Source organism: Heterodontus francisci, chromosome 3, assembly GCF_036365525.1.
Source record: "Heterodontus francisci isolate sHetFra1 chromosome 3, sHetFra1.hap1, whole genome shotgun sequence".
Classification (NCBI taxonomy): domain Eukaryota; kingdom Metazoa; phylum Chordata; class Chondrichthyes; order Heterodontiformes; family Heterodontidae; genus Heterodontus; species Heterodontus francisci.
The window spans coordinates 202,790,942-202,815,181 of record NC_090373.1 but is presented as its reverse complement, the minus strand read 5'-3'; the positions used below and the strand labels follow the sequence as shown (position 1 = coordinate 202,815,181).

Below are 24,240 nucleotides of genomic sequence, written 5' to 3'. Positions count from 1 at the left end.
TCCAGCACCTCCACCAGCAGGAGCAGGAGCAACAATAGCAGTACCATCACCTCCACCAGCAGGAGCGGCAGAAACAGCAGTACCAGCACCTCCAGCAGCAGGATAAGCAACAGGGGCAACTCCATCAGCAGGAGTAGCAACAACAGCAGTACCAGCACCTCCACCAGCAGGAGCAGGAGCAACAACAGCAGTACCAGCACTTCCACCAGCAGGAGCAGGAGCAGCAACAACAGCAGTACCAGCACCTCCACCAGCAGGCGCAGGATCAGCAACAACAGCACCTCCACCAGCAGGAGCAACAAAAGCAGTACCATCACCTCCACCAGCAAGAGCGGCAAAAACAGCAGCACCAGCACCAACCACCACCAGCAGCAGGTGCAGCAACAAGAGCAGTACCAGCACCACAACCAGCAGGAACAGGAGCAGCAGCAACAGGAGTACCAGCACCACCACCAGCAGGAACAGGAGCAGCAACAACAGCAGTACCAGCAAATTGTCCAGCAAGATCAGAAGCAAAAACAGCAGTGCCAGCAGCTCCACCAGCAGGAAGGAGCCGCAACAACAGTACCAGCACCTCCACCAGCAGGAGCAGCAACAACAGCAGTACCAGCAGGTCTACCAGCAGGAGCAGGAACAGCAACAACAGCAGTACCAGCACCTTCACCAGAAGTAGCAGCAACAACAAAAGCACTACTAGCACCTCCACCAGCAGGAGCGGCAACAACAGCAGTACCAGCAGCTCTACCAGCAGGAGCAGCAACAACAGCGGCACCAGCACCTCCACCAGCATGAGCAGCAACAACAGCAGTACCAGCACCTCCACCAGCTGGAGCTGGAGAAGCTTGTTGCTCACAGACCTAATGCTCCACAGGATAAAAGGAATCAGCAGAGAGGTGCAGCTCGCAGGAGGCCATACTCTGCATCAAGCTGTACAGGTCGGGCATAAGCTTCCTCAACATGTCAGAACACCAGTCTCTCAGGAAACTCAGCCTTTCATGTTAGATGGCAGCACTGTCCATAATCTTCTACTCCTCCTTGTATACAGGGCTGGTGCCAGAGGATTGGAGAATTGCAAATGTTACATAAAAATGGTATAATCATAATCCCAGCAACTACCGGCCAATCAGTTTAATCTTGGTGGTGGTAAAGCTTTTAGAAATGATAATACTGGACAAAATTAACTGTTACTTGGACAACTGTGGATTAATTAAGGAAAGGCAGCATGCATTTGTTAAGGGCAACTTGTGTTTAACTAACTTGATTGAGTTTTTCAATGAATTAACATGGCTGATGAGGGCAATGTGATTGATGTGATGTACACAGACTTCTAAAAGGCATTTGATAAAGTACCACACAACAGGCTTGTCAGCACAGTTAAAGCCCATACACTAAAAGGGACAGTGGCAGAATGGATACAAAGTTGGCAGAGAGTAGTTGTGAATGGTTGCCTTTCAATCTGACGGAAGGTACATAGTGGGGCTCCCTGGGGGTTGGTGTTAGAGCCACTGCTTTTTTTATCTACATTAATGACCTGGACTTGGGTGTACAGGGCAAATTTTCAAAATTTGCTGTTGACGCAATACTTTGAAGTATTGTGAACTGTGAGGAGGATAGTGATAAACTTCAAGAGGACATAGACTGGTGGAATGGGCAGCACATCAGATGAAATTTAATGCAGAGATATATTGAATAATTCAGTTTGGCAGGAAGAACAAAAAGAAGCAATATAAAATAAAGGTACAATTCTATCGTGGGTGCAGGAGCAGAGGGATCCAGGGCTATACGTGCACAAAACATTGAAGGTGGCAGGACAGGTTGAGAAAGCAATTAATAAAACATACGGGACCCTGGGCTTTAGAAATAGGGGTATAGAGTATAAAAGCAAGGAAGTTATGGAACATTTTGAAAACACTGGTTCAGCCTCAGCTGGAGTATTGAGTCCAATTCTGGGCACCACGCTTTGGGAAGGAAGTAAAGGTATTAGAAAGGGTGCTGAAAAGATTTACAGGGGTGTGGAACTTCAGTAATGTGGATAGATTGGAGAAGCTGGGGTTGTTTTCCTTAGAGGAGAGGATTAAGAGGAGATTTGATAGAATTGTTCAAAATCATGAGGGGTCTGCACAAACTAGATCGGGATAAACTGTTCCTGTTGGCAGAAAGGTTGAGAACTGGAGGACACTGATTTAAGGTGATTGACAAAAGAACCAACATCAACATGAGGAACAGCTTTTTTTTTACGCAGTGAATGGTTCTGATCTGGAACTGCTGAGATCGTGTTGGAGGCAGATTCAATCGAGGCTTGCAAAAGAGAATTGGATAATTATTTGAAGAGAAAACATTTGCAGGGCTTTTGGGATAAGGCAGGGGAGTGGGACTCAGTGAGTTGTCCTTGCAGAGAGCCAGCACAGATATGACAGGCCGAATAGCTCCTTCTGTGCTGTAACCATTCTATGATTCTATTATTCTTAGATTCCCTTTTGAAAGTTACAATACAGATGCTGGAAATCTAAAATAAAAACAGAAGATGTTGGGCTTGTAAAAAGCATTTCATAAAGTGCTACAAAATAGGCTTGCCAGCTAAGCTGAAACCCGTGCAATAAAGGGGACAGTCACTGCATGGATACGAAGTTCGCTGAGTGACAGAAAACAAAGAGTAGTGGTGAACATAAAAACAAGAAATGCTGGAAATACTCAGCAGGTCTGGCAGCATCTGTGGAGAGAGAAACTGAGTTAATGTTTCAGGTCAATGAACTTACATCAGAACTGGAAAAAGTTAGAGATGTCATAGGTTTAAATCAAGTACAGTGGCAAGAAAATGGAGAAGGGGAGAAAAAGAACAAAAGAGAAGATCTGTGATAGGATGGAAGACAGGAAAGATTAATGACAACAGAGATGATGGTGCAAGGCAAAAGGGACAAGTCAAGAAATAAAGGTTGTGTAGAGGAAATGTTAATGGAAAAATGCAAACCAACCATCCCCTCCACAACACAGTTGCTATGCCCTTTGTTTATCAATTCTCCACTTTAGTACACTAGTGTTGAATTCTTCCTCAGCAGTGAGTGAAGAATTCTAAAGGTTTTTGATTTAATTACTACTTTGATTTTTCAGGTCATGGTGTCCTGATAGAATTCTCTCACAAGCTCGAAACTACATTTCTGAAGCAATGGGAACAACATATGCAGAGCCGGTGATTCTAAACCTGGAGACAACCTGGGAAGAAAGCGATGTACAGACTCCTCTGATCTGCTTCCTGTCCATGGGATCTGATCCCAGCAATCAGATTGAAGGACTGGCCAAAAAACTTGAAATTGGTATGAATACAGTCTGTGTAGTGAATACAACTGCTGCCTGTTCGCATTCCCTGTGTTTATTTAGAATATTGAACATTTGTGTACATTCACCATTCTTATATATACCAAAAGGAACCCCAGGTTGCCAATGGAGAGAATCACTATCAGTAAGTCCCTTTTTTTGACATAACTAGCATCAGGGCAGTGTCAGTGTGACTCTCTTCTGTGTTGTATAAAGGCACTTTCTCTCTGATCAGTTTCTTCATTTGTTATTGGCACTGTGACAACTTACTACCTTTTATTGTTTTCTCACCTCCAAATCAGATAAACAGTTTACCCCATAAACCTTCAGTTATGGGAAGCTTTGCTCTAGCCATAGTCCCAAAGGACCATAGGCATTTCTCCACATCAAAGAGAGAAAGAGTTGGTGATGTATAGCTTGGCGAGGAGGCAGACCTCCATGAACTACCACAGCTGGTACGGGGATTGAACCTGCGCTGTTGGCATTATTTTGCATCATACTCCAGATGGCTAGCCAACTGAGCTAACTGACCCCCATTATGGAAAGTACAAACTCCCATTATCAAGGCCAGATAACTAATATTCTGGCAGCTATCAAGGCTTAGTAGAGAATACGTAAGATTCTGACAGTTAAAATAGCCAGTGTTTATTCCACATGCCTTGCATTTAAGGTTTCATCTTCAACTCTCCACAAGGTTCTGTACAGATTACATTACATCACTTCCTGTGATGAGGCATACAGTCCATTTACATAATCTGCAATCTGCCCAGTAACAACCCAATGTCCACTATATTACAATATTTTACATCTCTCCCCAAGTCTCTGACTTCTCTTTTCAGCTGTAGTGTTTTCACAAGTCTGCTATAATGCGTTCTTTCTTTCGAAGGGGTTTGAGGTCTTAAGTCTTCTAGTTCCTCTTTCTGCTTCTGTTGTTCTTGAGTAGAACTATTGGATGACTCAAGTTCTTCCTTTGGGGTGATGGCTGATTGCAGCATCACTGATTCATCACACTTTTGAGATGATTGGTTCTCCTGTATTTGCTGCTTCTTTGATATCACCACCAATGACTTTCTTCTTATCATCCTTTGGTCAGTTTCGACAATGTATGATCGTGGATGCAGTGATTGTTCGACCACTTCTCCATACTGATTTTGGATTTGAACCCCAACTGATTCCCTTGGTTAGATGTCTGATAAGATTCTTGTTCTATGATGTCTGTCATCATTTTCTGATTGATTTAACTGATCTCTGTCCTCTTTCTCCCTCACTTTTCCCAAGTCTTCTGCTTGTACTTGTGACTGTAGGAAGTTGAGTCTTCAACCTTCTTCCCATTAACAATTCACATGGGGCTAAACCATTCTGTAAAGGTGTCGATCGATTACTTGGAAGAGCTTGTTAGAACCATAGAAAAGTTAAAGCACAGAAAGAGACCATTCAGACCATCTTGTCTGCACTGGCTGAAAAAACTAACTGCCCATTCTAATCTCACTTTGCAGCACCTGGTCCATAGTCTTGCAGGTTACAGTACTTCAGGCGCAGGTCCAGGTACCTTCTAAATGAGTTAAAGGTTTCTGCCTCCAGCACATATCTGGGCAGTGAATTCCAGACACCCACCACCCTCTGGGTGAAAATGTTTTACCTCATGTCCTCTCTAATGCTTAAATCAGTGCCCCCTGGTAATTGACCTCTCTGCTAGCAGAAACAGGTCCTTCCTGTCTACTCTATCCAAGCCCCACATAATTTTGTACACCTCAATTAAGTCACCCCTCAGCCTCCTCTGTTCTAAGGAAAACAACCCTAGCCTATCCAATCTTTCCTGATAACTACTACTTTCAAGCCCTGACAACATTCTTGTAAATTGAAGATTTTCATTGTTTTTCAACAATGCCTTCACAATATGTACTCCTCTGCTTCACCATTAGCTTGAGGGTATCATGGCAAGCTAGTGATATGGGCAAATCCTTGTACTTCTGTAAACTCTCTGAAGCATTCATTTGCAAATTGCAGGCCGTTTTTAGATATTACAATATCTGAAATTCCATGTGTTGCAAAAATTTCTCTCAAGAATGTGATTCCAGCTTCTGAACTTTGACCTTGCAGTTGTTTAATTTCAATCCACCTTGAATAATAATCAATTACTATTAGGAACATTTTACTTCTATGTTCAAAAAGATTCATTCCTAAGACATTCCCATGGTCTGGATGGAAAAGAAGATGACATGAGTGGTTCTTTTGTCTCCTGATGATGAATAGCAAACATGATGCATCTCAATATCATTTCTTCAATTTCTTTCAATATACCAGGCCACCATTTCATAATACCCAGATGATCTTGGTGCAATCTCTCCAAGATGTCTAATCTCAAGACTCGAGTGATAACTAATCTCTCATCATAGCTCAGTCAATCACCAACAATGCTTAGATGATCCCTCTGTTCGTAATACTGTCTGAGAACATGGTTATGTGGCATGTACTCTGGCCATCCATTCAAGCAATATTCCCTAATGTTCACATATTGTCTGTTTTCTGAGCATTCCTGATCTCACTCAGTTTCTGAGCTGTTGCAGGTAGAGTTGTCGTCATCGTTAAAGAAAAATGTTCTACTTCTTCGAGAAGCAATACATCTCCTTTATCTGATCTTGCTGCTGAAATACGTGATAAAGCGTCTGCTGTGATCTGATGTTTTCCTGGAATGTACTCCGTTTTCGCATCACATCTCATCCCTCTTAACCTAAACCTCGGTACTCTTGTAGGCATTTTCACTAGCTCCTTTGAGTTTAATAGTGTAACCAGTGGTTTATGCTCTATTTCTATTTTGAAATGAAGTCCTGGGACATAATCTGAGAATTTTTCACAAGCCCACGTAGCTGCTAAAGCTTCTTTTCTATTACTGTGTATCACTTTTCCGTCGTAGTTAGCTAACGAGAAGTGTAATACACTGGTCTGCGTCTTTGAAATAGGACTGCTTGCAATCCTATAGATGAAGCATCTGCAGCGATAATGGTGAGTAGCTCTGGGTTGTAATGAGCTAACGCATCCGGTAATATTAACATCTCCTTGATTTTCTCAAATCATTCTTGCCAGGCTTCTTTCCAACACTAAACATTGTTGTGTTTCAACAACTGACGTAACAGCTCGTTGATCCTGGCTAAGTTGGGTCGAAATTTTCCGACATGATTCACCCTTCCCATAAATCTCTGAAACTCTGGCACATTTTTAGGCTCTGGGAATTCCTTGATCGCCTTTGCCTTTTATGGATTTGCTCTAATACTGGAACCATCTATTATACGTCCTAGAAACTTTACCATTGGCTGTGAAAAAACACATTTTTAATTCAGTGTGAGACCTGCTTCTTCCAATCTTCACAGTACTGCTCTCACTCTAGCATTGTGTTCTTTTTTATTGGTCCCATGGATTAGAATCATAGAAAGTCTAAGGCACAGAAAGAGGCCACTTGGCCCATCGTGTCTGTGCTGGCCGAGAAACGATCCACCTATTCTAATCCCACCTTCCAGCATTTGGTCCATCGCCCTGCAGATTACGACACTTGTTGTGCATATCCAGACTCTTTTTGAATGAGTTGAGGGTTTCTGCCTCAACTACCCTTTCAGGCAGTGAGTCCCAGACCATCACCACCCTCTGGGTGAAAAAGCTTTTCCTCATTTCCCCACTAATTTTTCTACCAATCACTTTAAATCGATGCCTCCTCATCACTGACCTCTCTGCTAAGATGAATAGACCCTTCACCTCCACTCTATCCAGGCCCCTCAAAATTTTGTACCTTTCAATCAGAACTCCCCTCAGCCTTCTCCATTCCAAGGAGAAAAACCCCAGCCTATCCAATCTTTCCTCATAGCTGCATTTTTTCAATCTTGTGCAATTACATCCTTTCTGTAATGAGGTGGTCAGAACTGCACACAGTACTCAAGTTGTGGCCTAACCAATGAGTTATACAGTTCCAGCATAACCTCCCTGCTCTTGTATTCTATACCTCGGCTAATAAAGGAAAGGATTCCATATGCCTTCTTGACCACCTTATCGACCTGTCCTCTGACTTTCAGGGATCTGTGGACATTCAATCCAAGGTCCCTAACTTCCTCTACACTTCTCAATATTTTCCCATTGCTCATGTATTCCTTTGCCTTGTTTGCCCTCCCCAAATGCATCACCTTGCACTTAGAGTCACAGAGAGATACAGCACCGAAACAGGCCCTTCGGCCCACTGAGTCCATGCTGACCATCAACCACCCATTTTTAAACTAATCCTACATTAATCCCATTTTCCCTCTCACATCCCCACAATTCTCCTACCACCTACCTACACTCGGGGCAATTTTTTACAATGGCCAATTTACCTATCAACCCGCAAGTCTTTGGCATGTGGAAGGAAACCGGAGCACCCAGAGGAAACCCAGGCAGTCACAGGGAGAACTGTAAACTCCGCACAGGCAGTACCCAGAACCAAACCCAGGACGCTGGAGCTGTGAGGCTGCGGTGCTAACCGTTGCACCACCTTCTCCAAGTTGAATTCCATTTGCCACTTTTCTGCCCATCTGACCAGACCATCAATATCTTCCTGCAGCCTACAGCTACCCTCCTCGCTATCTACCACACAGCCAATCTTTGTGTCATCCGCAAACTTCTTGACCATGCCCCCGACATTTACGTCCAAATCGTTAATATGCACCACAAAAGGCAGGGGACCCAGTACGGATTAGGACATCTCCTATCTGGCAAATAATTCCATCCAATCCTTCCATAATCCTCAATATCGACCTTTGAAAGATCTCAGGCACTGATGTTATTCCAAATCGTAATCTGTTCAAACAGAATCTTCCAAATGGTGTTATAAATGTTAGAAGCTTAGATTCCTTGTCTAAGGATCCAGGGTGAGCTAGCCAATTGGAAACAAAATTGGCTGGTGTTAGGAGGCAGAGGGTGGTAGTGGAGGGTTGTTTTCCGATTGGAGGCCGGTGACCAATGGTGTGCCACAGGGATCGGTGCTGGGCCCTCTGTTGTTTGTCAAATATGTTTATTACATGGATGTGAATGTAAGGGGCATGATTATTAAGTTTGCAGATGACACCAAAATTAGTGGTATAATGGACAGTGAAGAAGGTTGTCTAAGGTTACAACAGGATATAGATCAACTGGGAAAGTGGGCAAGGGATTGGCAAATGGAATTTAACGCAGGCAAGTGTGAAGTGATGCATTTTGGGAAGTTAAACCAGGGCAGGACATATACAGTGAATGCCAGAGCCCTGGGGAGTGTTGTTGAGCAGAGAGACCTTGGGGTGCAAGTACATAGTTCCCTGAAAGTGGCAACACAGATAGACAGGGTGGTGAAGAAGGCGTATAGCATGCTTGCCTTCATTGGCCAAGGCATTGAGTACAAGACTTGGGACGTCATGTTACAGTTGTACATAACATTGATTATGCCGCATTTGGAGTACTGTGTGCAGTTCTGGTCGCCGCACTGCAGGAAAGATGTGATTAAGCTAGAGAGGGTGCAGAAAAGATTCACAAGGATGTTGCCTGGTTTGGAGGGCTTGAGTTATAAAGAGAGATTGGATAGGCTGGGTCTGTTTTCCCTGGAGCGAAGGACGCTGAGAAGGGACATTCTAGAGGTATATAAAATTATGAGAGGCATAGATAGGGTAGATAGCCAGAATCTGTTTCCCGTGGTAGGGGTGACTAAAACTAGAGGGCAGAGATTTAAGGTGAGAGGGAGGAGGTTTAAAGGGGATCAAAGGGGTAAATATTTCACACAAAGAATAGTGGGTATCTGGAATGAGCTGCCTGAGGAGGTGGTGGAGGCAGGAACAGTAGCAACATTTAAGAGGCATCTGGACAGGTACTTGAATGAGCAAGGCATATGGGGTATGGAATTAATGTAGGCAGGTGGGATTAATATAGATAGGCATTATGGTCGGCATGGACGTGGTGGGCCGAAGGGCCTGTTTCTATGCTGTACAACTCTATAACTCTAAGGGTAATTGCCAAAACCCACTGTTTGCATCCAGTTTAGTAAAGATTGAGCTCTTCCCTAGTTTTGCCACTCATCTAGCATCAAGCGTCAAGAAAACCATGGTCATGGGACAAGGTGTTGCAGCTTCACCCCTAATCACACTTAGTAACACCCCACTGGAAGTGGTTAGCAAATTCTACTACCTTGGGTCCATGGTGACAGACAATGGTCCCTTGATGCAGAGCTTGATAGGGAAAGCAGCTACCACTTTGGCCAACTTGCAAAATGCGCAAGCAATAACACCAAGCTGACCCTGAGAACCAGGCTCTTGGTTTAAAAGGCCTGTGTTCTCAGCAACTTGCTGTATGGCTGTGACACATGGGCGACTTACAGCTACCAGGAAAAGAAGCTAAATAATTTCCATCTTCGCTGTCTGCGGCGCATTATGGGTTTAGCCTGGCAGGACAAAATCACAAATGTGGCAGTCCTCACAAAAGCAGAGCTCCCAAATGTGTTGGCATTAATCCAACAGAGGCAGCTTTGGTGGAATGGACACGTTTGCTGGATGGAAGATGGCAGCATACCCAAGGACCTTCTGCAATGTGATGTAGCTGGAACCAGTCGACCAATGGAGCATCCAAAGCTCCACTTCAAGGATGCTTGCGAGCATGACGTGATGGCCCTAAATGTCAACTATCACACCTGGGAGTCACTAGCTGGTGAAAGAGGGAAATGGTGCCACCTCCTGTAGATTGGTGTGCACTTCCACGATGGCCAGTTGCTACAGCAGCTTGGCAACAGGCACCAAAGTCAAAAACAACAACTCACAGCATCACTTGGCTGCGTCACGTGCAGCACTTGTGGCAGAACCTGTATCTCAAGGATTGGCCTTTACAGCCATCAGCAAAGGTGCACAAGAGAAGACACCCCACCTAAATGGATTGTTTGCTGCTTGTTCATCATCTTTTGTAGATGGAACGATGGCAACCAACCATCTGCGGATGACATTGGATGTATTTCTCTTTTCACTGTCTTATTCAGTTGTTTGTGGTCAACACAAATTCTAATTGAACTGTTAGGTTTCCTCATTGGGACCGTACCTGAGCACCATCCTGTAGGTTTTGTTACAGGTAAAATGACTGTAACTCGATCTCTTTTTTCACTTTTTGTAAAAGTGGATGAGAAACATTGGCTCTGCTTCCTTCCTTCAAGTAATATGGAATGCCCTTATTAACTTTACCAGTCTTCTAAATCATTTTGGAAATCTGACTCTAAAATTTCTGGGCTGGTCTTCCTTACATTCAAGCTTTTTCACTCTATATATAAGTTTTAAGTCTTTGCAAGCCTTCCTACTTAGGAGGGAACAACTTTGATTTTTTAAATATGTATATTCTCAGAAATTTCCTTTTCCTGGTAACTCAATGTTGTCTTTAACTCTCCCATTATCTTCAACTCGATGCCTCCAGGCCCATATAATTTGTTACATGTTGGTTTGAGAGTTTTCTTTTTCAGCCACGGTTCTGTCTCTGATAGGACTGAAACTGCTGCTCCTGCATCCAGTTTAAAATTAGTCCAGTTTCCTTCCACAAGAATTGTGCCATCCAACAACTTGTTTCCTGGATTTCCCCTAAAAACCATATTTCCATGCTTTAGATATCATGTACTTCATTAACTTTCTTGCTCTCTAGGATTTCCCTTTAATTGTATTCAGTGTTTTTTTTATTGCGGCTCACTGACTGAAAGTCTCCCATCTTTCTGCACGAAAAACATTCAGCTTCTTTGGCAGGGCTGTTTTGCCACTTGCCTCTCTCGGCCACACCTGCTGTAATTAGTTGCAGCTACCACGAGATGCTCTTCCCGTCTTTCTTGTCTTTTACCACAATTTTTTCCTGTTATTTTCTTAACAAATTCAATTGAGTCTGCTACTCTCGCGATTGGGCTCTCCCTGTCCCCATGAGCAATGGCTTGGTAATGTCTGATGCAACATAAATGAGTTGCATGGAGTCCAGTTGGTTGAAGATCTCAAGCAGGTTTATTACAGCTTAACTATTATGTACAGTACAGAGCTAACTATTTACAGAACCTTACTCTTAGTGTTAGAGTTGCAGAGTGACTCAGGCTTGTAGTCACATGACTGCATCCTGGTACTTAGCTCATTCGCATTTTAAGATCTTAAAGGGCCATCACTTTTCAAGGCATACAACATCCCCTTTCTTTCCAAAGATAAGTCCTGTATGCTACAAGTAAAAACATATAACATTGGATAACATCAAAATTATCTACACATGGATACAGCTTGTGAAATTTACACATGCAGAAGCTTAAGAGTCCATATATCGTTTCGGTGGTGCGTCAGAGAATTTGCATCTCATCTGTTGCTGTTCTTTCTGAAGTTTGTCCCTCTGCATTCGGTTTCTGTTGTACTGCCTTCAGCCTGCTAAGATACTCTGTTGCTTTTCTCAAGGTGACCAATTTTAAGGGCTTCTCATTCTTGGAAAGTTCCAGCACCTCATCTTGAAGAACTAACAGACAATGTTTCAACTCATTCTTCCTCAAGACATTGCATGTCCTTCACCTCTCCTCATCCTCCGCATCTGAAGGTCTTGGGCTTAAGGTCGAGGACTTGTTGGGGGAGACGTACTTGGCCTTATGGCGGTACCTGCCCATTCTGGCTCGTTGTGGTGCTGGCGGTTCTCTGGAGAGCAGAGGTGAAGACACTGCATAGTTGTACGGTTGCTGGATTTCCAGATTGCACCATTTGATGCTGGCCAGAGTCTGTGAGCGGGTACAGTTCTTGGAGATTTCCCCTTGGCAATGCTTCCCACTGCTAGCCTTTGCTTTTCAGTAGCTACAACAACAATCTCTTCTGAATCGCTGGAGCACGAGGAAACACTGCCTGTTGACAAAGACCTTTAACCACCTAAGTTTGTATCTTCATTCTCTTGATGTGGCATCTCTGAGAAGGGGCTGATACTTTCCAAACCAGAACTACTGAGATACTCGAGGAACTGTGACTGAATGGGGGTACTCTTGGTCTCTTCTGCTGTAATGGCTACCTTGGTAGCCTTGTGGATGGGTATGATGTTGAGGTCCTTACACACTGGTAGTCCTGCCACTGCCTGTCCACAGGAAGAATATTTGTGATTTCCATGCCAACTTGCCATAGCTGCACTGCATTGTTAGTGTGCCACTGCAAGGGATGGGTGATCCATTGTATGCAGCTAACTTTGCAGTTGTCAGTTGTATCATTGATTTCCAATGACTACAGTACATATCCTTCAGGATTCGGACTGGTAGGATATTTGCACTAGCGCCGGTGTCAATCTTGACCCTAAGTGTATATTTGCCAGTTTTCTTAGGGCACCTGATGTTAATAGTGGTGAAAGCTTCCAGTTGTTTGGCTCCATCAACATGATGTGTCAGGTTCACAATGTAAAATGCCTTCTCATCTTTTGGCTGAGGATTGCTTCTCTCTGAGTCTTGTCTCAGGTCTGCTTCACTGTGGACTTTGTGTATAGCTTGCGTTTACGCAGGTCTCTGGCGCTTTCCTTGCTGTTGTTACCGTGTTGCTGCGCCTGTCTTCTGTTGGTTTGTGTCCTACGATGACTTCTGGCTGTGTCATTGGAGCCATATTTCTTGCATAGGTGGGCCCAGTATCGTTTTGCAGTGCACGCCTTGCACAGATCTTGAAATGCAGGACAACTTTGCAGTGAGTGGAACCAACCACACTTACCACACAGCTTGCTTGCTCTTTTCAAACTGTTTATGGTGCTGATACTGTTGGCTGCACCTAATGCTTGCAGATGCTATTGGCCAGCGACAGTGGCTTCTTATTCCCTGCCATCTTCCAGCAGCGCATCGACGCTGCAACCTTTCTTTTTTCCCAAGGGGTCTTTCTGAAATGCTTCAATGGGTGTTGATACAATCACCAGCTCCATTAATCAGTCCGACAGCTCAGTTTATGAAGAATCGCATTCCTTGCCCTTACTACAGCATCTACTGATGAACTGGTCTATTGACTGTGTCTGTGGCTGTTGCCTGTAGGACATCAATTCCAGTTGGTGAATTCTAAAATTCACTCTTAATCGGAGCTGATTTTCCAGCACTTTCCATATCTTTACGGGATCGTCATCAGATAAGCCTGAGGTATTGATTCTGTGTAATTCCTCATTTCCAACTGCTATCAGTATTTTAGCGCTTGTTTTTCTGGTTCTGGAATCATTTGGTCTGTGAAGTTGGTCTAAAATGTTGGTCTGCATTCTTTGTTTGAAAAGTTGGAACTTGGATAGGATATCCATGGTTTTCCAGTTCATGCTGGGAAATTTGGTATCTATATTCCTGCTGTTATGACTCTGCACTGTTTCCCCTTTAGGAAACTGTCTGTTGTTTAGACTAGCTGCTTGGATTGAGAGGAGCAGGTGTTTGACAGTGCTCTGTGTGTGTCTTGCTTGCAGCACTTAAGCTTGTTTGTTTATACAGCTATTCAATAGGCAGTTCAATTGCTTTTATTTTATGAGAGTTTGTTTATGTTCTTCACACTCGTGTAGTTTAGTGGTAGTTTTACAGCTGTGGCTGTGTGAATGGAAGCTCTTCTTCACACTCGAGTGATTTCATGAGTTTTTTTCTAACTTTGGCTGCTTGCATGAAAGCTCTGCAGTTTTCCTGCTCTTTCTGCAATCGGACGCCCCCTGTAATGGCACCGACCTTGATCAGCGTGAGAAAGGAGTCAGGTTTCCTCCATCTTTTTAACGGAGCTTTTAGAAAAATTGATCTTTATAAGAACTTCAAAGCATGTTCTTTTAAATGGTGATTCCTCAACAATTCGCACAATGTCTCACCTGATTTACTTACAGCCTGTCGTTCTGAGCTCTGTCTTCCACAGCGGAAGGTAAATTCTCTTTTCTCTCTACTGTTAGGGCCAGTATTATTGTTTAACCTTCTCTCTCCTGGCTTTAGGAGGGTCATTTTCAAAGCTGTTTTACATGTGGTCTTCAAGTTAGACTTTGTCTTCTCACCACAGCTGCCACCATGTAATGCGTTCTTTATGTTCTCTGATGAAACATAAATAGGATGCATGGAGTCCAGTTGGTTGAAGATCTCAAAGAGATTTATTACAGCTAAACTCTTTTCTTTTGGGCCTCCTTATCTCGAGAGACAATGGATACGCGCCTGGAGGTGGTCAGTGGTTTGTGAAGCAGCGCCTGGAGTGGCTATAAAGGCCAATTCTGGAGTGACAGGCTCTTCCACAGGTGCTGCAGAGAAATTTGTTTGTTGGGGCTGTTGCACAGTTGGCTCTCCCCTTGCGCCTCTGTCTTTTTTCCTGCCAACTACTAAGTCTCTTCGACTCGCCACAATTTAGCCCTGTCTTTATGGCTGCCCGCCAGCTCTGGCGAATGCTGGCAACTGACTCCCACGACTTGTGATCAATGTCACACGATTTCATGTCGCGTTTGCAGACGTCTTTATAACGGAGACATGGACGGCCGGTGGGTCTGATACCAGTGGCGAGCTCGCTGTACAATGTGTCTTTGGGGATCCTGCCATCTTCCATGCGGCTCACATGGCCAAGCCATCTCAAGCGCCGCTGACTCAGTAGTGTGTATAAGCTGGGGGTGTTGGCCGCTTCAAGGACTTCTGTGTTGGAGATATAGTCCTGCCACCTGATGCCAAGTATTCTCCGAAGGCAGCGAAGATGGAATGAATTGAGACGTCGCTCTTGGCTGGCATACGTTGTCCAGGCCTCGCTGCCGTAGAGCAAGGTACTGAGGACACAGGCCTGATACACTCGGACTTTTGTGTTCCGTGTCAGTGCGCCATTTTCCCACACTCTCTTGGCCAGTCTGGACATAGCAGTGGAAGCCTTACCCATGCGCTTGTTGATTTCTGCATCTAGAGACAGGTGACTGGTGATAGTTGAGCCTAGGTAGGTGAACTCTTGAACCACTTCCAGAGCGTGGTCGCCAATATTGATGGATGGAGCATTTCTGACATCCTGCCCCATGATGTTCGTTTTCTTGAGGCTGATGGTTAGGCCAAATTCATTGCAGGCAGACGCAAACCTGTCGATGAGACTCTGCAGGCACTCTTCAGTGTGAGATGTTAAAGCAGCATCGTCAGCAAAGAGGAGTTCTCTGATGAGGGCTTTCCGTACTTTGGACTTCGCTCTTAGACGGGCAAGGTTGAACAACCTGCCCCCTGATCTTGTGTGGAGGAAAATTCCTTCTTCAGAGGATTTGAACGCATGTGAAAGCAGCAGGGAGAAGAAAATCCCAAAAAGTGTGGGTGCGAGAACACAGCCCTGTTTCACACCACTCAGGATAGGAAAGGGCTCTGCTAAACAGCTAAACTATTATGTACAATACAGGGCTAACTATTTACAGAATCTTACTCTGGGTGTTACAGTTGCAGAGTGGCTCAGGCTTGTAGTCACATGACTGCATTCTGGTACTTAGCTCATTAGCATGCTAAGGTCTGAAAGAGGCATCACTCCTAACAGCAATCATATCGCAGTTAAACTTTCGAACCTCTGCTTGTCTGTTCAATTGAATTGCTTTCATTAATGTATGATCATTCTGCAACTGATGATGATCTGAAAGGGCATCGTCTAATACATCAACTACAATCCTGTCTCTAAGCAGCACTTCCCGTAAGCTGCCATATTCACAATCGTCCGTCGGATTGTACAGTCATTGATAAATGAATCGGCGCTTTCCCTTTCTTCTGGGTACTGTTATGACCAGGTGAGAAAGGGGTCAAAGGTTCCCTTTCAGCCTTCACCTGGTCTTACTGTAACAGTGTTTAATTTTAAACACACCACGTTTTTAGCTCCTCCTTGGTGAATCCTTGTTCGCAGCTTTCCAATTATAAGGCAAAGAAACCAGCACAATGGGTTTTCTCAGGTTTAAAGAAGAAAAGTGAATTTATTAAACTTAACCTCTAATTCAGTTAATGCCTATTGATACACAACGTGCCCACGCTAGCATGCATACGTGATACACACGTGCAGATAGGGACAGAAAGAACAGAAGAAAAATAAAGTGTGAAAATTTGAGGCAGTCTCTGAAGAGGGTTTTTTTGTTACTGTGCTTCGAGCACGCTGTAGAGTCCTTGATTGGAGGTAGATCTTGCTTTTCGTTGGGGCCCAGTTTTCTTCTTAAACCTTGTTCATTGTAGGAGACTTTTCTGTCTTGGGGTTCATGTGTCTTCAGTGGGTTTTGGAGTTCCGTGAGAAAGAGATGGGAGCAGACAGGCAGGAGAGGCGGTCTGCTTCAGTCCAGGAGCATTCTGCTTTCTGCAGACTCTCAGTTCAAACTCTGCAATGGCCAGTTAGTCATCTGACTAACTGGTCTGACCACGTCTGTTTGTGGATTGAATTGGAGCAGGGAATAACTCCTTTGCCTACAAGCACTGTCTGTTAATATGTACATGTGTCTTTCCAGCTAGGGGCCTGACAACCCCTTGACACAGGCCTTCTCTTCTTCCCAGCAACAATTTGAAATTTAATGCCCATTTGATAAAATTAATGTGCCTCATTCTTGGCAGATAGGGGCTTGCATGACACCTCCACACCCAGGGGAATGAAATACCGAAAAAAACCATGCATTTCTCTCATTCACATCTATTCATTCATAAATCCTAAAGCTTATTAAAATTGCCTGCCTTCTCTTGGTGCCAGTGCTGCTTTAATTGCCCCCTTTCTGGCATCCCAACAAACATTTAGTCCTTTGGGAACGTTTTTCTTCGGTTTGCCCATTGCCATGACTGTCTAGGATCCTTGTTGCTGATGAAGACTGCCAAGGGTTAGATTTAATTAGTCCTAAGTTGGAGTTTCTTTTCCCAAGAGAGTCTGTAGTGGGCGAATCTATCCTGAACTCTCTTTCAGTGCTTTGCTGAGTCATGCAAAGGCTTTTGATTTTAGAGGGATGGGTGGTTTTCTTTTTTCTGACTACTGGGGGAGGATTCTTTACTAATCTCCCCAGTTTCCTCTGGGACACTCCTGCCTGCAGGTATATGTGCAGACTCTACTGCACTCCACTGTGGCACTTTGACTAGGTGAGGCAACACCCTCACGATTTCTGTGCCCCCTAGAGGTCTTTCTTTGTCTCTGCAGGTCCCTGTAAATGCTGTTCGCAACTCTGGTGGGGTGCTTCTAACATCCGCATTTACATAGGAGAATGTGGGGTCTAACTTTTCACATTTTTCAGGGTTGGCTGACCCGACAGTAGGGGTTTTCATCTGGGATTTCTCCCGGACTTCCTTTAACCTGCCCTTATGGTCACTTCTTCCCTTCCCTTTCTAACCTTTTGCCAGCCTTGTGCCTGCCTGCCCCCTTTTGTTCTCGGCAGGGGTCCCTTATAGTTCACCAGCCCTCTGCTGGAGGGTCCTCCTAACACTGCTACAGGACTTAAGTTTTCACTGTAGGTTGGGGTTTCCCCTCAACCCGGCACATGTGGCAACTTTTGCAGTACTTCACCACATCTTTGTGGAGTTTTGGCCAGTCAAACTGCTGTCTTATGTGGGCTTTGGTCTTTCGTATACCAGCATGTACAGCCACTGTAGTCTCGTGGGCCGTTCTTAATATTTCTCTCTGGTACCTCTGTGGCACCAATAACTGGTGAGCCACTGCCCACTCCTTGCTCTCAGGTCTGTGAGGATAGCTCAATTTCCTCATCAGTACCTCATTCTTTAAATCGTAGCAATCAGGGACTCCCTCTGCTTCACTTTCAGACTGGGCAGCCTGTGCTAACTCTCACAATACTGGGTCGGCTCACTGAGCCTCACCTAGGGGAAATCCATTTAATTCATTCCCTGGATCTCCGAACTTTCAAAAGAAATTCTCGGGCAGGCAGAGTGCAGGATCATCTGCCCGCAGTGCCAATGCAGTCTCCTCTGGGGGAGCTGGTTAGATCATGGCCTGATCCATTACATGGTCATGGACACTGTAGGGGTCCATCTCCTGCCACTGCCCTGTCTCTCTGACGTCCTTTCTTTCACTACTGGGAGGGCGACCACCTTCACCCCCACCAGATCATTACCTAGGAGCAGGTGAACCCCGTCCACAGGCAAACTAGGGACAATCCCTACGGTCGCCCGTCCCAAAGCTAGGTCTCACTCCAGGTGCACAGGTACAGGCATACACTGCCCTCCAATACCATTCACCACCATTTTGGTGTTCACTGCACTCTCTGGGGGAAAGGTCAGGCCTTTTCCCAGTAAAAGGGATCTATTGGCCCCTGTGTCCCTGAGAATTACTCTGGGCTTGCTGGCCCCACTTGAGGGATATGGGGTTACTTTCCCTTCAAACACAAAACTCTGATAATCTTCAGGAATCCTATTGAATTTTCCTGCACTTGTAGTAATACGCTTCCTGGGTCTCACTCTTACTGCAGTTAAAGCCACAGCTTTGCTTTCCATCAGGGTCACTTCTTCACTGAACAGCTGTGCCCTGATCAACCCTACCGGTTTTCCCTTTAGTTTCCAGCAGTCAACTTTTAAATGCCCTGCTTTATTACAATGGAAGCACACAGGTCTCCGGGTCTCACTCTTGCTCACAGCATCTTCCTTTTTGACTGGAGGAGGGCCCCCTGTGTCTCCTGCTTTCCTTTCTCTCCCAGGACTGCCTGGACTTCTATCACCTTCCCACCCTTTGTCCTTTTCAGATATGTGGGGGTGATTAGGAAAAGTTCTCCCCGGGAAACTGACTTATAAATTAAAGCAAATTCATTGGCCAGAACAGCCGCTTGCCGGGCTCTCTGAACCTGTTGCTTCTCTACATGGGTCTTTATGGAGAGTGGGAGAGATTTTTAAATTCCTCTAACAGAATTACTTCCCTGAGATTCTCATAGCTGTACTTTAAGAGCCATCAGCCACTGGTCAAAAGCCAGCTGTTTACTTCTTTCAAACTCCAGATAAGTTTGATTAGCTTGTTTCTTGAGCGTTCCAAACTTTTGGTGATAGGCTTTGGGTACTAATTCATATGCCCCGAAGATAGCATTTTTGGTCAGTTCATAATATGATGAACTTTCATCTGGCAAGAAGGAATAAACCTCATTGGCTTTTCCAGTCAGCTTGCTTTGTAGTAAAAGGTCTCAGGTGGCCATTTTAGCTGCCTTTCCAGTTGCTCAAAGGAAACAAAAAATCTTCCACATCTTCCTCATTGAATTTTGGAATTAGTTGAACTAGTTTTAACAATTTTTTTTTTATTAGTCTATGGGATGTGGGTGTCACTGGCTAGGCCAGCATTTATTGCCCATCCCTAATTGCCCTTGAACTGAGTGGCCATTTCAGAGGGCATTTTAAGAGTCAACCACATTGCTGTGGATGTGGAGTCAGACATGTAGGCCAGACCAGGTAAGGACGGCAGATTTCCTTCCCTAAAGGACATTAGTGAACCAGATGGATTTTTACAACAATCGACAATGGCTTCATGGTCACACTAGACTAGCTTTTTAATTCCAGATTTATTAATTGAATTCAAATTTCACGATCTGCCATGGTGGGATTCGAACCAACGTACCCAGAGCATTAGCTTGGGCCTCTGGGCTACCAGTCCAGTGCCATTACCACTACGCCACTGCTTCCCCTGTACTGAATTATACTGAATTTGTACTGAATTATGCTCCTCCATACTGACCATGCCTTCACTGGGGTTACTCTGTCACCCCCCTAGTCACTTTAGCTCTCTTCGTATTACTTCAGGAATATTCTTTCTCTCTCCCTCTCCTTCCTTTCATTTTCATCACGTTCCATCTGGAAGGCTCTCTCTTTCTCCCTCTCTTTCCTCAAATTCAAGTTTCCTCTGTTCCAATTGTATCTTTGCTCACAATACCCTGTTGGAGTCTGCTTCTAACCCTGTTTCTGCTTCTTCAGATTCAAGGGAAAAATGGTTGGCCACTAGCCTAAGGAGTTCAGATTTCCTAGCCTTGCAATGTACAGTGATCCCACACAGCTCAGCCATTTTCCTCAGCTCCTCCATAGGCAGTGCTTTTAACTTATCCCTGGCTTGGAGAGCTACTAGCTTCAGTTGCAGACATGTTAGTATTCAATCACACACATCCACAAGAGAACCTGTATTAATCTTGCTATTTTTTTAAATGTTTTTTAAAATTTATTTTTTATTTAAAGATACAGCACTGAAACAGGCCCTTCGGCCCACCGAGTCTGTGCTGACCAACAACCACCTATTTATACTAACCCTACAGTAATCCCATATTCCCTATCACCTCGCTACACTATGGGCAATTTACAACGGCCAATTTACCTATCACCTGCAAGTCTTTGGATGTGGGAGGAAACCGGAGCACCCGGCGAAAACCCACGCGGTCACAGGGAGAACTTGCAAACTCTGCACAGGCAGTACCCAGAATCAAACCCGGGTCCCTGGAGCTGTGAGGCTGCGGTGCTAACCACTGTGCCACTGTGCCGCCCTTTTTTTTTAAATGTCACGTCCCCTTAAATACCCCATTTATTTTGCTTGGGAACAATTTGGCTTCCCACTTCCAATTTCTCTCGTTTGTCTATGGGTCAATTCTGGATGATCAGAACCAAATTTCTGTTACAACCAGGTGAGAAAGAGGTCTAAGGTTCCCTTTCAGCCTTGACCTGGTCTTACTGTAACAGGGTTTAATTTTAAACATACTCTGTTTTTAGATCCCCCTTGGTGAATCCTTGTTCCCGCTTTCCAATTATAAGGCAAAGAAACCAGCACAACAGGCTTTCTCAGGTTTAAAGAAGAAAAGTGAAATTTACTAAACCTCAAATTAAACTCTAATTCAGTTAACACCTACGGATACACGACGCGCCCATGCTAGCTTGGATACGCGATACACACATGCAGATAGGGAGAGAAAGAGCAGCAGAAAAATAAAGTGGAAAAATTTGAGGCAATTTCTGAAGAGGGGTTTTGTTACTGTGTTTCGAGCTTGCTGTAGAGCCCTTGAATTTAGGTAGATCTTGCTTTTCAATGGGGCCCAGTATTCTTCTTAAACCTTGTTCACTGTAGCAGACTTTTCTCTCTTGGGGTTCATGTGTCTTCAGTGAGTTTTGGAGTTCCATGAGAAAGAGATGGGAGCAGACAGGCAGGAGAGGAGGTCTGCCTCAGTCCAGGAGCATTGTACTTTCTGCAGACTCTCAGTTCAAACTCTGCAACAGCCAGTTAGCCATGTGACTAACTGGTCTGACCACCTCTGTTTGTGGATTATACTGGAGCAGAGGATAGCTCCTATGTCTACAAGCACAGTCTGTTAATATGTAAATGTGTCTTTCCGGCCAGGGACCTGGCAACCCCTTGTCACAGTCCTTTTCTTAAATTTGAAATTTAATGTCCATGTGGCGAAATTAATGTGCTTCATTCTAGGCAGGTCTGTATGACAGTACGTTTATTAAATTTGGCGCAATACGCAACAACTTTTTTTTCTTACACTAAAGTAAGTCTCGAGTGCCTTAAGAATTTCTTCATATATAGCCTTCTCTTCATCTATGCCTTGAGTAATGAGGATGTCGTCTGCACACTCCCCTATTGCATACAATAGCATACTGACCTGCTCCTTTTCTGGCTTCTGAGTGAGACCCAGCACAGTACAATACCTTGCAAACTCTGGAGCCATCTTGGCAATGCTTCGGCTTGGTTCAGTCCAGTGACCTTTTCAAAGTTCTCAGGGAGAGGCAAAGATTTCTCTATCTTCTCTTTAGTTTACTGCTGCTACCATATAATATTCTGATAACTAGTAAGGCTTAGCATCAAATATATAAGATTCTGACAGTTAAAATAACGGGATTTTATTCTACACATCTTGCATCCAAGTGCACCACATCTATCGGTTCCCCTTTAGTCACCTTACTTGTTATTTTCTCAAAGAACTCTAATAAATTAGTTAAACACGATTTCCCTTTCACAAAACCATGTTGACTTTGTCTGATCCAATTATGATTTTCTAAGTATCCTGCTATAACCTCCTTCATAATGGATTCTAGCAATTTCCCTATGACGTATGTCAGGCTAACTGGCCTTTAGTTTCCTGCTTTCTGTCTCCCTCCTTTCTTGAATAAAGATGTTACATTTGCTATTTTCCAATCTGCTGGGACCCTTGCACAATCGAAGGAATTTTGGATTGAAACCAAAGCCATTACTCTCTCTGCAACCACTTCTTTTAAGACCCTCGGATGCATTGTCTGTGATGGATTGATTATTGTCTGTAAGGGTTGGTTATTGCCTGTGGTGGGATTTGGAATATTCTGGTAACTAGTAAGGCTTAGTACAGAATATATAAGAGTCTGACCGTTGAAATAACGGGAGTTTATTGAACACGTCTTGCATCTCTTTCCTCTTCAACTCTCCACGAGATTCTGTTCAGATTACATTACATCAATTCTTGTGATGATACACACAGTCTATTTACCTAAATCTGCCCAATAATAACCCAATGTCCACAATATTACATTAAACTACAATAACTGCTTTTGCTCGTTCCCAGCAGCCGGCTGCAGAGCAGAATTGGCATATCACGAGGGACAGATAACGTACTTGTCCTTTTGGTCTGGCAGTTCCATGGTTGAAGTAGGCTACATACATGGAAATATAATGAGCCACTCTTTGGGATGAATTTAGTCAGGGCAGTGGGGGCCCCAACAGCAGCACCGAAAACCAGGGCAATCATGCCTCGGCTGTTTGTGGGACCCTCAGCTGTAACTAACTAAAGGATGAGAGCTCTCCTCCAAGAGTTGCCAGCCAATTGGAGGCCGACAGCTCTTCAGCCTCAGCAGCACCACCAGGAGCGGTGGCCATTGCTGGGACGACAACCAGCTGAGAGGATGCAGCAATGGGCGTTGCTTGCACACCAAGGTGTGTGGGGTCTGGAGTCGCAGGGGCCTGTCAGGCAGGCCCCGCTGAAGGGGAGTGGTGCTGGTTGGTGAGGGCATTATGGTGGTGTTGCTGCAGGGTCAGGCCACTCCCTGGGCCACAGAGTGCCCACTTAGGAGGGCACCCTTCCAGAGCTCACAGGGAGGCCACCAGGATTCCCAAGGCAGTCTCCCCACATGGTAGAGGACCCATCTGCAACTGGTTAATTGCCACTGGCACATCACCTCCCCGCCTTTCCTCTCCATTTTACATGCCCCCCCACCTCCCAGCCCATCCCTAGAGGGCAGTAAAATCCAGTCCTATATGTGTACCTCTGTCTCAATAATCTTCATTTAGGATTAGATTGGGCGGCAAGTTTTTTCTTTTAACTTGTACAGACACGAATGGAGGCTGAATGGCCTCCTTCTATGCCATAACTTTTCTATGGTTCTATCCTCTTTTTTGATTCCTTCTTTATATCTCTTTCATCGATAGCATTTTTCTCCCTCTCTCTTTCTAGTAATGTAAACATGCCTGGTTTGCTGGATTTACAGTTTTTCTCTCTCTCTCTATTTGTTTTTATTGAGAATGGTTGATGAAAGTCCAAGGCACACAAAGGACAGATTTTCCTCCCCACCTCCTCAACATGGAATAGGGGCAGCATACCTGTCCAACCCCAGGATCAGCAGAACCTCCATGGTCTATAGCTGGCAGGGCCTGGCAAGAGTGGAAGGACAAAAAAATGAGATGCAAGTGTAAGCCTCTCAGATTCGTATCTGCTGACTTCCAATGGAGATTGGGAGTCAGCAGGTCCCAATTCTATCTTCTACTTACTGGTGAGTTTCTGAAATTTGAATCAATGTCCTTTTCTAAATTCCTCAGGTACATTGCATAGCTTCTGGGTGTCTGGGCATAGCATGTTCTTCCTTTACAACTGCTGAGCCAGTGAGTGAATGGGGAATTGAGGTGGAATGCTGGAAATGCCCATTCCCCTTTTTTATTATTCTATCTGAGCTGAGCAGTTCTTGTGAAAGGAGAGTGGAGACTAATTTCAGTCGACATTCCTTAAACCTCATGAATTTTATGCACTGGGGGTTGGACCTCAGGTTTAAGCCACTGCCAC

General features: G+C 44.5%; 1 protein-coding gene across 1 annotated transcript in view; it reads left to right on the top strand.

The window, feature by feature from the left end:
* LOC137367180 (dynein axonemal heavy chain 8-like) overlaps positions 1-24,240 on the top strand; it is a 2,531,605-nt gene that overhangs the window by 2,203,041 nt on the left and 304,324 nt on the right. Inside the window, exon 154 of the mRNA XM_068028616.1 lies at positions 3,109-3,311. Within this exon, the coding sequence (XP_067884717.1) occupies positions 3,109-3,311 (203 nt within the window). The remainder of the gene's footprint in view (positions 1-3,108; positions 3,312-24,240) is intronic.